Here is a 12,891-nt window from a genome sequence, read left to right as displayed (position 1 = left end):
CAGGAAGCTGAACAGTATTAAACGGGAGAAAGACGTATTTGTGTCACTAATATGGTATATCTAAAAGGCTCTCAAATTCTAGAACATAGATGTCAGGTGTTTAGAGCAGACTTATTATCTTGCTAATGATATAAAAAGCAGAGATGTAATCTTATCTGTAATGTAGTTATCATTTTGGTCAAGAAAGGAGGAGAACAAATTAAAACTGGAGGAAGTTTGAAGACACTTGGCTACCCTTTAGCTCATAATAGTTTATTTTCCAGAAAAGATTGTGTTCCTTTTTAATAAAGCAGGATCTTAGAGGCATTGTATTTGTTCTCTAAAAGGACATAGGAAGATTCAAAATAGTAATTAGGAAGCTATTTCTAGCTGTCAGAGGACAATTCTGGAAGGCATCCTTCAATGGGATGAGAGAGAGCAAAAATTAAACTTTGCTTAAGATGGTAGTTGAAAAATATCTGAACAAGATTGCATGATACAGTTGCCACAAGAAACTGATTTTAGTGACCCAGTACCATGTTCTTATGTTTGTATTGGTGGAGCAATTATGGAATGGAATGAAAATTTGTTGTTGGGAAGATCATATAACAGCAAATCTGAAGATGTTTTCTTTGGTTTAATAATGCCAAATTTTGCTGAGTGGACTGTAATAGTCAAATTTAAAATCTGAAATGCTTTGCTTCCAACTTTAATCTTGCATTTTGTTTTTGCAGGAGATATGCTTGACCTGCTGAAATGGAGAACCCACCCAGACAAAATTGCAGGTTGCCTCTCAAAATTAAAAGAAATTGATGGTTCAGAAATAGTGAAGGTATATACCTTTCTATACTTTTAGATAATATGAGGGAAATAATGTATTTCCATGTCACAGAAATATCTATTTAATAACAAACTGTCTCTTATTCTCTCCCATCAGTTTCTTCAAGATACATTAGACACTTTATTTGGGATTTTAGATGAAAACTCTCAAAAATATGGATCAAAAGTATTTGATTGTTTGGTAAGTTTCATTTTGTGATGATGCTTGACACTACTTAAGAACTAAATAAAACAAAAAAAAAGGTTTTGGGTTTTTTTCTTTTTCTCTCACATTTAGGTTCACATAATAAATTTGCTGCAGGACAGCAAGTTTCACCACTTTAAGCCAGTAATGGACACTTATATTGAAAGTCATTTTGCAGGAGCACTTGCATACAGGTGAAGTCTGTGCTTTTTCTATCTGATTTGAATACTGACATTTATTACTAAACTAAGCAGAATCAATCGTTATGTTAAAGAAATGGTGTATCCCCGTTTAAAATAATTCTACTGCATATTACAGCTGGCATTGTTGCTGGTTCATTAGAGATCTACTAAGTGGCCTTCAGGAGACGGAAAACTAAATGTAATGTTGGGCCTGTAGTGATCAGAGAAATCTAGTCATATATTTTTTATTTTGTCAGTGTTTCTCATATGACAGCTATTGGTGTGCATTCTATGTGCAAAGTAACCCTTTTCCCACTTTGGTGTTATAATACTTTTTCATGTGCTATTCTAGAGATCTTATAAAAGTACTGAAGTGGCATATTGATCGAGTCACTGAGGTGGAGCTTCATGAGCACATACAGGAAGTACTAAAGGTAATAAGAATCGTTGAAGACAGTTTTATATTTGAACGATGTATTCATACAGTACCAACAGGTTTAACTTAGGAAATGAAGCAGATTCTACATAAATGATGGAACAGTAGTACTAATTCTAGGGAGCCGCAGACTTTTTCAGTGCAGTGAGTTTTTTCATTGTTGTCTCTTGTCAGTAAATGGATCATTAAAGCTTACCACCACTAGGCTCTGGAACTCTATGTTGCTTACTGTATGAGGCAAAGGATTCAAATATGGATTGCATTGGTGGTGTTAACATCCATCGCATAACTGAATCTAAATGGCAGACATGCATGCTGACTTAATTGTTCAGTCCTGACACCAGGGAATTCTACTGAAAGGTGATGGGTTTTGTTGCTCTTGATGCTCTGGCTTATGTCATCAACAGAGCACAGCATGCCATCAGGCTGAGTTATACAACACAATAATCCCATTTGGGACAGGTGCTACAGGCTGGAAAGAAAATATCAGTGTGGTAACCCTTCTGTATTTTAGCATGCTGCTGTGAACTTTGGTGTCTTGCTGATAAGGAAGGGCTGTATTTTTAATTTGCAACTTAATCTAATCTTTTTTTTTGTAGGTGGGCATGTTGTTTTGTTGTTTGGTTGGTTTGGTGTTTTGTTTTTTTTCGTATTGTCTGGTTAAAAAATAGTGTTCTCTGATTTGTAGAGATTATGAAAGGCAAGGGAAGAGCAGCTCTGAGTCTGTGCTTTTGAAACGTTGCTAGTATTTCAATAGAAAGATTTGCCAAAATTAAGTGATGTGGTGTCCTGTTTCAGACTCTTGTCTTTACTTGAATTATATAAGCATTGTGTGTGTCCTATTTAAAGAGAAGTGTCTTAATTTTTATTATTTATCTCTGATTTTGGCATTTATAGGCACAGGAATATATCTTCAAATACATAGTTCAGTCTCGAAGGTTATTCTCTATTGCCACTGGTGGACAAAATGAGGAGGAATTTCGCTGCTGTATTCAAGAGCTTCTTATGTCAGTACGCTTCTTTCTTTCTCAAGAGAGCAAAGGAGCTAGTGCTTTATCCCAACTACAAGTAAGTTTTCAGGTGTGCCTTGCTTACTGGCATTTTCCACATCCAGTATAAAATATATCGGCCTGTCCAGAAAAGAAAATGTGTTTTTGCTAGAGCAAAGTGGCATTTTGAGCTTTTTATCCTACAGTGTAAAATTTTCATACCAGCAGCTTCTAAATATGCTTGGAATACATAATCCTAAATACGATATTTCATTTTGAATTATGATAATTATATCGATGGATACAAATAAAGTAACTTCTCTGGTTTGGGCATTTTACATCTTAGTCTAACCACATTGACACTGAAGAATTTGAGCTATACAAAAAACCACTATCAGGGTTTTCATGCTTGCCAGAAAACTTTTAAGTCTTGATGAACTATATAAGCTGATATCTTTATTTCAATTGAGATTAATAAAATTGTCTAGTGCTAAAGTGCGGAGGCAAAACACACAGGAGACAGCTCTCTACATTAAGTGCCAGAGATTTACCAACTCCTATAGCTCATAAATGTACTGTCCTCTTCCCATATTTCTGTAACTGAAAGTGTTTAAGATCCTGTTAAGAATTATTAATTTCTGTAGAAAACTGTTCTGCCAAGAAAATGGCAAATTAGAGAAAACATCTCCTGTCATGTAAGCAGCTGGAGTGAAAAGACAATAGCAAAATAATATAAACAGCTACATTTAGAATTATTCTTCAGTATTTTTAACCTTTGTCGTCTGTTCTGCCACGAGTGTGAAACAGGGCCCAGGTATAAGTAGCTTTTCTCAATAAGGGAGATTTGAAGAGGAAGAAGGGAATGTCAGTTCTAGCTTCTTTTCTCTGACATTGTCCTCCTTACTTTGATGGTGTTTTGTTTTTCTATTTATCAATGAATTTCTAATCCAATTTTAGGATTCTTGAAGTGAATCAAGACTACCAGTGCTGTCTAACTCCAAAATAAAAATGTTAATTATTTGAAAAATGGAAGATATGGAGGCTTTTATATTACTTATCTTAAAACAAAGCAAACTTCACACAAATATTTTTGCTATCATATCAGCTAGATTTTGCTATCCTTTTAAAAATTTCGTCACACACAGAGACAAGTGTATTTAAAGTATAAATATTTTTGTTCTAAATTGGACTTTTTACTTTCACTTTGTCCTGGGAAAAAGTAACAGTTTTTAGATAATGTTTAAGGGAAATAATCACACTTATAAGCCCGTTAATGAATGTGAGGATATTTCTTATGAAAATATGACCATTTTTAAAACTACTACCTACCCTCGAAATATGAAACCAGGTGTTTTTCTATAGTTACTTTATTTTCTATAGTTATTTAAATTCTATAAATGTCAAAACTATTCTGCAATATCTGACTGTCCATTTTTGCCCTGTTCCTCTAGGCTGTGTTTCTCAGCTCATTCCCATCGGTGTACTCTGAACTTTTGAAGCTCTTTGATGTAAGAGAAGTGGCAAATTTGGTTCATGATGCTCTGGGCAGCTTACCAACAGTCATGCATGGCGATGAGTCCCTTCAAGCTGTTAAACTGCAGAGTATTGGGAAAACTGTAGAAAGTCATCTGTACACTAACCCAGGTAAGGTTATCCTGAGCTGCCTATAGATAAGGAACTCAAATTGTGTGCTTTGTACATGGACCAGCAGGTGCTGAAGGAAATAGTGTTCCTAAGGAACAGTTCTTGAAGTATTGCTCTGTAGAAGCTGCTCATTTACAGGAATACAGTTGTTCAAATTTAGTGGTTTGTTTTTCAGAGGCAGAGTCTTAAAATATAGATTTTTTTTATCTACTGCTAGAAATATGTCTGTGAAAAAAGTTTACCTTATACTTTTTAAGTAATTATAAGGAAGAAGCTTTGCTAAAATTATTTTTGTCCTTTTTTTTTCTTTGGGGGCTGTTCATTTGCGGGCAGTTCATCGAACAGGTTTTCACTTATCCATTAAGTCTTATTTGTGTAACTCTTGCTAGTTTCACACTTTTGATCCTCTGTTTCTTAATGTAGCATAAAAATGCTACACAAATGCAAGTGATGCTTGGTGCATCAACAGCATAGTTATTTGCCGTGCAGAAGAAAAACTGCCGAATGGTGGTGAGCATGACATTCTTTGTTTCCATTCTAAATGAAACTCATAGAATAACCAAGTGTTAAATTTGAGATTAAGTAACTTTGAAATAAAATAATTAAAACAGAAGATATTTTAAGAATTATAATAAGTGTTTATTTACTCACCAATAGCCCTGAGAGGTGTTTGGGTATTGGCTGATGGAATTTAGTAGAAGCAGTAACTCTTGCCATCTAAAGCAAGATAAACACATTGCGATGATGAAAGCCCTGCAAAAACTACCAGGATATGCATAAATACTTTGAGATGCTGAAAAAAAAAAGAAAGAGTTCTTTGAGCATATTTTTTTAAAATGCATTCAGTGGTTCTACTTTATAAGTATGATCTCAAAGAAATGGGTAAGAAGTACTGCATCCTGTATACTTCGCTTCATTCTGGCTGGAATAACAGCTTACGCTGTTAAACTCCCACGGTACTTCCTTCCAGAATAGTTAGTTAGCTCTGCCTACAGCTGACTAATCAGACTTTTGATACAGTGGGTAGATGATGACATATTCATGGAGCAATATTAAGAATGCTCTAACTTATGTTTTTCATCTTCCAAAGTACTTAGGGACCAGGTAGTGTCATGGCCATTTTCCTCCCATTCTCAGTTAGGTCAGCCTAACCAGACAATCCAAATATATGAATGTAATTAGAGTTACTTAATGCCATGTAAGGGACTCCTGGGGACTTTCTTAGAAGATTGGGAGGGTCTGGAGCACAAGTCATATGAGGAGAAGCTGAGGGAGCTGGGGTTGTTTAGCCCAGAGTAGAGGAGGCTCAGGGGGGATTTTATCACTCTCTATAACTACCTGAAAGGAGGTTGGAGCGAGATGGGGGTCAGTCTCTTCTCCCAGGCAGCTAGTGACAGGACAAGAGGGCACAGTCTTAAGCTGCACCAGGGTAGATTTAAGTTGGACATTAGGAAGTTCTTCACAGAAGGAGTGATTGGGCATTGGAATGGGTTGTCCAGGGAAGTGGTGGAGTCACAGTCCCTGGAGGTATTTAAGATGAGACTGGATGTGGCACTTGGTGCCATGGTCTAGTAGACAAGGTGGTGTTCAGTCACACGTTGCACTTGATGATCTCAGAGCTCTCTTCCAGTCTAGTTGATTCTGTGATTTTGTGAACTGCTTCCTTTTGTAAAAGAATTAGTTTTTTATTCAAATCCATTTTGATTATTATAAAGTCATTATCAAGAAGTTGGTTTGGCTATAAAAGCAATGAAAATTACATGTTAAAATTTACATGGAGTGTGGGTTATACACAAATAAAAAAATTTCTTAGGCCACAGGGAAACTGATGTGAAAGACATCAGGCAGCTCCCAATGTCCATGATAGAAAGCTCAGACAAACACTTGTACAGTATAATTTCAGTCATCATTATCTCTTTGCTATCAATGTTTTATCTCTTTAAAATACGAAGAATTTAAGATTTTCCCTCAGTCAATCCCTAGAAGGAAGTCCTTTTAAAATCCTCTTGGGAAAATAAATATTGCATTAGACTATGCTAATGTGGAGAGTAAACTGTACATCCTATTGTGGAGTTGAGGCTGGGTGCTGTTAAAATAATTGATTTCTGTCTCCCGGATGAAGATGATGAATACTGCAAGCTGCAGTGCTAGCTAACACACTGAAAGTAGATGGAACATAGGAATAACTATTTATTCAAACATCTGAAAATGAGGAGGGTACTTCCTAGATAACATTTTCTGTTATCTGGACCTTGCTTGGAAACAAGTGAGAGTAATTTAGCATGTGAGTCTTATGCATTCTGTGCTGGAAGGGCCAGAACAACTAGCTCGTTAGCTCCCACTGCTGCAAAAAATCAGCTGACACTAAAGCTACTCTTTCACTAAAATTAAGAGATGTATTTGATACATTGCTGAAAACAGAAGCATCAGGCATGCAGGGGTTGATTTAAGGTACTCACACACAGATGTTTCATACAGTTTCAGATGTATTTGATGCATCCCATCTCTGCCTGCTACTGTGGAGGATGCAGGTTATACATTGTATTTACTGATCATATGTAGATAGGACATTTGTATTGAGGTTTTGTTGTGAGAAGATGCAAAAAGGAGCTCCAGAGTCAAAGACACATCCTCATGGAGGTACAGTCAATGCTCAGTTTATTGCAAAATCACACACAGTATATAGGGTTCACACGCTCTACTCTAACTCTCTATTGGTTACATCCATTTACACACACTATAGCTATAACTTTATTGGCTCACCTATCCAAGGCACACACTCTGACATTTCCAGGCCCTCCCATCCTCTGGTTTCCAGCACCCTGGATAACATCCTTTCTTCTTGTTTACCTCTAGCAGCTTTCTCATATCTGCTACTCAAGGACACACATCTGCTGCTCAAGGGCACACATCCTCGCCGTCCGGCATGTAGGCTGGATTGTGCAAACAGGCCTGCAGCAATATGTTATGGCCTGTATCGTTCAACATACTCTCAACAGTTTTGGTATAGCTTGCTTTGACCCTATTTCTATTTCAAAGATTTTAAATTTCCGCTCTTCCTATAGGTAGCAGCTACAGAGTTGTTAAAAGGTGTCAGTAGTAATTATCTGCCTTGCTCCTGTGAGGAGTTAGTGGATGTTAAAGTCTTACTTCACTTCTATTTTTCTATATTTACCTCTGCATCTTTGTTGTACAATTCACTGACCATCTAAAAAGAAACAAATTACAATTTTCCTGCTTATAAAGATGACCAGTATTTTCTTCCTCTTGGCCTTTCTTACAGTCTCCTGGGTATTTTGGTCTTTGGACTCAGCCCTCTTGATACTTGTAGAATGGCCAAACTGATATCTGTAACCAGAAGAATTTCTACCTTTGTTATTTCCAACACATCAGGAGTCTAGCACTCTTGTTCGTTTTCTTTTTTGCATTAAATATTGTTATAACTTCCTTTGAGGAAGAGTTAAATCTGTTTTGCTGTGAAGAGTTAAGGCAAATAATAGAGAAACATATCTTGAACCATGTCCTTCTTGACATAGTTAAACAGTAATTAGCAGAACACCAGTCTTTTTTTTTTCTACTTTGAGCTTGCAAATTCAATAGCTATGAAAAAATGAGATGTGTAAGTAAGGAACATCTAGGTTTTGTCCTCCAAAGAGGGTGAGTTTTCTTAGAATCACCACTGATACTACATACCAATTACCAGAAGAGAGATTACGTTAGTAGGTAAAATCCTAAAAAAAAGAAACCCGCATATTGATAAAGCCTGTATCTTAGCCGAGTTATAACTGATGGTGCAGCTCTTTATCAAATGGAAATTATTCTTACATGGCAAGAAACTTTGTATTTTTCCCAAAATATGAGGATTTGGAGCTCTGAAAGAGTAGCTGAGTAGGACTCTTCCTTTTAGTGATGCAAACTGTTCAAAGCAAATAGAAGAGAGGTTTAATTCTATGACCATTTACACCATATAGTTATATCATATGTATATTATGAAACAATAAAAAATTCTGAGTTGATGCTTGATTTCATATGTAAAGTTTAATGTGTTTATTCTATATATAACTTACTCTTTTTTTGATTGTTTTCCCTAATTACACTGAATCCCAAAATTAATAGATTAGAAAAGTGATAATTACCTATTTGTTTTCTTTCTGAGATTGACTGCTTCCCTTAATCTGTCTTTGTGAATGAATTCATCTAAAAATTGTATCCTGTATATTACAGGAGAATGTACATGTTGAAAACTATAAGTTTCAGTAGTTATTCAGAGACGAATATCTGACACAATCAGTAAGAATAATTCAATATCTTTGAACTGCCTTGTGTAAAGTATGTTAGACTTCCTATGGGAATGAAAAAAAAGTCATTAGCAAGGTTGGGAGAAGATACCATTAACTCATAAGGTGGCTTAATTCTAGAAGCTAGGTATTATGATTTGCCTCTTATTCCATTGTTTTTTCAAAAGACTCAAAACTTCTCATTAATAAGACTTATATCTCAGTAATCATTGCAAGCTAATTGATTGCTATCACAATGCAAAAAGCCTATAATTATTTAAATTGTTGATACAAATCCTGAATTCAGTGTAGTTAAAATGCATTAAACTTTTCAAACATAGATTTGGGGAAAAAAAAGAAAAAGAATAAATTTTTTTCAAACATAAAGGTTTTACACATTGATCCATACTACTGTTTTGAAGAACTCTACAATCTTTTTCAGATTAATTAGTTTTACTTAATTTGTCTTCCACAGCAATATACTATTTTTTGGAGTTGTTTGTGTGTATGTGCTTCTATACGCACCTGTGGGGGGATAGATGGATGTATGTTGCATACAAAAATTCAGCCTTTATTAGAACCTCTGTAGTGGAGAGCAGAAATATGGATTATGCTTCTTATCTGTGGCTTATTTTTAGGCCAGGGGAGGACTTTCTGAGCCATGCCTGTGTTTTCCTTCTGCATTACAGGCAATTTTTTTCTTACAACTGAAGACAGTTCCTTGCTACAAGTTTTGAAACTCACTGCTCTGAGAGCAGTGACATGTCCGTAGAGTCACAGAACAGACGTATATGTTTGGTTTTGGAATTGCAGTGACAACTGTTTTTTTGGCGTAAGCATTTTCTTCTCCTACCATCCTTTCATCCAAACAAGGGAGCATAAATTGAATAGGTCTAAGTAAAACTATCAAAACCAAGACCAACTTCCTTGTTTCTTTATGTTCAAGGAGAATGGTGTTTGTTTGAAATGTTCAGTTACACTATTTTTTTTTCCAAGCAGGCTGAAGTTTTGACCATCTGTTCAGATACAGTAGTTGAAATGAATATGGTCTTTCTGAAAGTAATCTTTAAAATACAATAGAGTAAAGAAAGTGATGTGTGTCTCTTCAGATGTTTTACCACTATCTGGAAAACAAGGAGGAAAGTTGTACTGTGTTAAATATTAAATATTAATGTTGCACAGGAAAGTCTCAAGGATTTAGTCCCAGAGTCTAAGATTACCCTTATGCCAGGCATGTATTTGAAAAGCTCTGTGTTGTGATTTTTTTCCTTTTCTTTCTGCATAATATTTGTAAAGGGCAAGTATTAGCATTTTAAACAGTCAGCTAATTTAACTTCCTGCACAGAAGAAAAATTAGGACAGTGACTGATGAATAGGAGTTCTTATTATTGTACCATTCCTTGAGCTCATTAATTTTTCTATATCCAGGGGCTGACATTGCAGCTGACAATTAGTAAGAAAAAGAGTAACCTGAGACAAATGTTGTATACTGTGTTCTCCAAACTTTCTCACCTAATCCTTGGTTTACCTCAGAGGTGAATGAGCCAGCTCTCCTCTTCTGTAATACTACTACATTTCTCCACCTAAACAGCTCAAGACAGAGGGGTATTTAGATTCTGGGCTTTTAAGGAATATATCTAAAGCTGTTATATGTGGTGGCCATTTCAATAACTGGCACTGTTGCCTCCTATGTATAGTTGCAAGTCATTTTAAGATGCTTTTTACTAATCCATTTGGTCTTAGTAAAGCAAAGTTTCTGATCATTTTATGAAGCTTTTGCAAAAATGGGGTATTTGAAACAGCTGAATGAGGATGCTCAGTTTTGCCTGAGATGCTTCAGGCCACATCATGTGTAAGAGCTGGCTATTTACAAGTCAAGTGTTGCTACATGTAGATTCTCTGGTCTTCAAAATGGAGTTCATGATGCTGCACTTACATGTAAGCAGTGCACAGAGTACTGGGTACCTCAGGTAAGGCATCAAATGTTGTGTGGGCTCATCAGGAAGCTACCTAGAGTAGCTTTCTTACACCTTGGCACAGGGCTACTCCTGGTTTCTTCTCACCTTCTGGGCTGAGGGATTTGAGTTGTAGCTGCAAAAGAGGACCTGCTGTCCTCAGAAGACTTATGGCCCAAACAATAATGCTTATACCAGTAATGTGTGAAAGAGCTACTATAGCTGCTCTGTGATAGCTGTGGAGTTCAGTAGTGATTTAGCATTTGCTTGGTTCAGTGCTCTGTAAGCCTGGATTCAGCTTCCTATTGCCTACCTGCTGGGAAAGTACCCCAACCAGAGAAACACAGGCTGATTTACACAGTGAACCCTTCATCTTGTCTCTCAGTGATGGATTACAGATAGTCGAGAATTCAATACATGTGAGGCTTAACAGAAAGCAGGGAAAAGGAGTCATCCCCTGTAAACCTAGAGGTTGAAGTCTTTTTGATAGGAATGGAGAGTCCTGCTTTCTTGCTTCAGCTGAAGGCATTAGCTCTTTTTTCATCCAGCAGGAATCAATAAGCAGATTTAGGAGTGGGGATCAGAAGGTGGCATTTCCTAACTACAGGTCGGCACATTGGCCATTTCCCTGTCTTGTATTATACAGATGACTAGACAATGAAAACAAGACAATAATAGAGCATAACAAGATTAGTGCTTTATTTCAGTGAGTAAAAGAAGTATTAAACAAAATCTCGTAATAAATCTATCTTTTTCTCCCTCATATTAAAAAATAGGGGAAATAGTTGAGGGGAAAAAAAGTGTTTATAGAAAGAGTAATCTACAAACAATACCTGGTTGGCAAAATTATTTTGAAGGGGTAGTTTTCCAGCAAGATAACTCAGTTTTTAGGATATAATTGCATTAATGAACAAAGAAACTCTGTAGATAAATATATTTATATAATGAAGTATATAATCATCATCATAATTAACATTTCAATAGAGGAAATTATTCAAGTACATTTCTATGAGAATATAAATTCTCAGTTATGGAAATGATCTAAAAACAACAACAAAATGAAAACAGGTAACACTGTTTCCATTTATCAAGTTGTAAATAGGTGTTTAAAGTGTTATCATAAGTGTAGATATTAGGATTCTTCCCATTTAATATTGTCTTTAATTGTAAGAAAAACAAGCAAGAAAAAGTAGCATGTTAATGACATTCTTGCATAATTTTCAGAGAATTCAAGACTGAAAATAGCACCAAAGAGCTGTGTTTAGAAAATGAGATAGTGGAAAAGCAAATCATTTTATGTAGTCACCAGTAGTCTAAATTGCTCATACTCAGTAGGAGTTAGGAATCTGGAAAAGTGAAAATTCTGAAAGTACTGCTTGTCTATAAAATAGAACTCATCTGTAGAATAACATAAGTTCCAGATGAAGTCTGTTGTGGCCTGGGCTTGTAAATGGGTCCTGTCACATGGCAGGAATACTAGAGCATAATTTCACATTGTTTTGAATACGAGCATTACTATGCTACTTTTTTTGCATGACAGTTCAATAAAAACTAGAAAATTTCTGTTATATATAGTATGTTCCACACAGTGGTGTTTTTCTCCATCCATGACTTTCAGCATATTGTTTATTCTTCAGACATTTGCTTTAGGATATTATGATTATGAACTAAAAGCTTCTGCTTATCAAAAATGTTGGTTAAAGCAAGCAAAAGCTTCTGCTCATCAGAAGTACTGTTTTGGACTGAAGGCGCATTTTATATCTGTATTAAAATTTAGTGATTATATGAGAGGCTCTTACTCATAAAATATTTAATTTTTTCCAGATTCTCGATGCATTCTTCTTCCGGTAGTTTTGCATCATCTCCACATACATTTACAAGAGCAGAAGGACCTTATAATGTGTGCCCGTATCCTTAGCAATATATTTTGCCTCATCAAGAAGAACAGCTCGGTGAGTAAACACCATATCACATCCATTTGAACTTCTTTTTATGGCTCAGTGACTTTTAATGACACAGACTGGACCTTGCCCCAGAGCATTTTAAAGAGTTGTCTCTGTAATGAATCTGCATAAATATGTGATTTTGATTTCTCCTGACTCTTTTCTTTCCATGCAAGAGTATTTTAATTGTAGCATGTAGTGTTTTGTCAAGCTTTGACTCTTTTTGAGTGTTGTGCTGGAAGGAAAGAAATGTCCACTTTCTTTTAGGGGCATTTTTTATTGTGGGCTGTTTAGTCTTAGGGTACAGAGGTTTAATATAGGTAAATAGATCGATATGAGTATTGCAAGGGGAAATGCACTTGGTTGTTAGTTGATAGACTTTGTAGCCAATTTCTGATGTTTGTGTTTGCAAATTAATCTGTAAAAGCTGCATATGAGAGGTGTATTGCAAATGTGAAGATG

The 12,891-nt window shown here is 35.8% G+C and overlaps 1 protein-coding gene across 1 annotated transcript in view; it reads left to right on the top strand.

The window, feature by feature from the left end:
* Positions 1 to 12,891, top strand: part of DOCK4 (dedicator of cytokinesis 4) — a 161,412-nt gene that overhangs the window by 80,861 nt on the left and 67,660 nt on the right. Inside the window, exons 18-24 of the mRNA XM_027682186.1 lie at positions 714 to 811; positions 917 to 1,000; positions 1,097 to 1,197; positions 1,538 to 1,619; positions 2,519 to 2,689; positions 4,062 to 4,254; positions 12,311 to 12,438. Coding sequence (XP_027537987.1) covers positions 714 to 811; positions 917 to 1,000; positions 1,097 to 1,197; positions 1,538 to 1,619; positions 2,519 to 2,689; positions 4,062 to 4,254; positions 12,311 to 12,438 — 857 coding nt within the window. The remainder of the gene's footprint in view (positions 1 to 713; positions 812 to 916; positions 1,001 to 1,096; positions 1,198 to 1,537; positions 1,620 to 2,518; positions 2,690 to 4,061; positions 4,255 to 12,310; positions 12,439 to 12,891) is intronic.

This window comes from Neopelma chrysocephalum, unplaced genomic scaffold (assembly GCF_003984885.1).
Source record: "Neopelma chrysocephalum unplaced genomic scaffold, ASM398488v2 Primary Assembly neopelma1_62, whole genome shotgun sequence".
NCBI lineage: Eukaryota > Metazoa > Chordata > Aves > Passeriformes > Pipridae > Neopelma > Neopelma chrysocephalum.
This window is presented reverse-complemented; position numbering and strand designations above follow the sequence as displayed.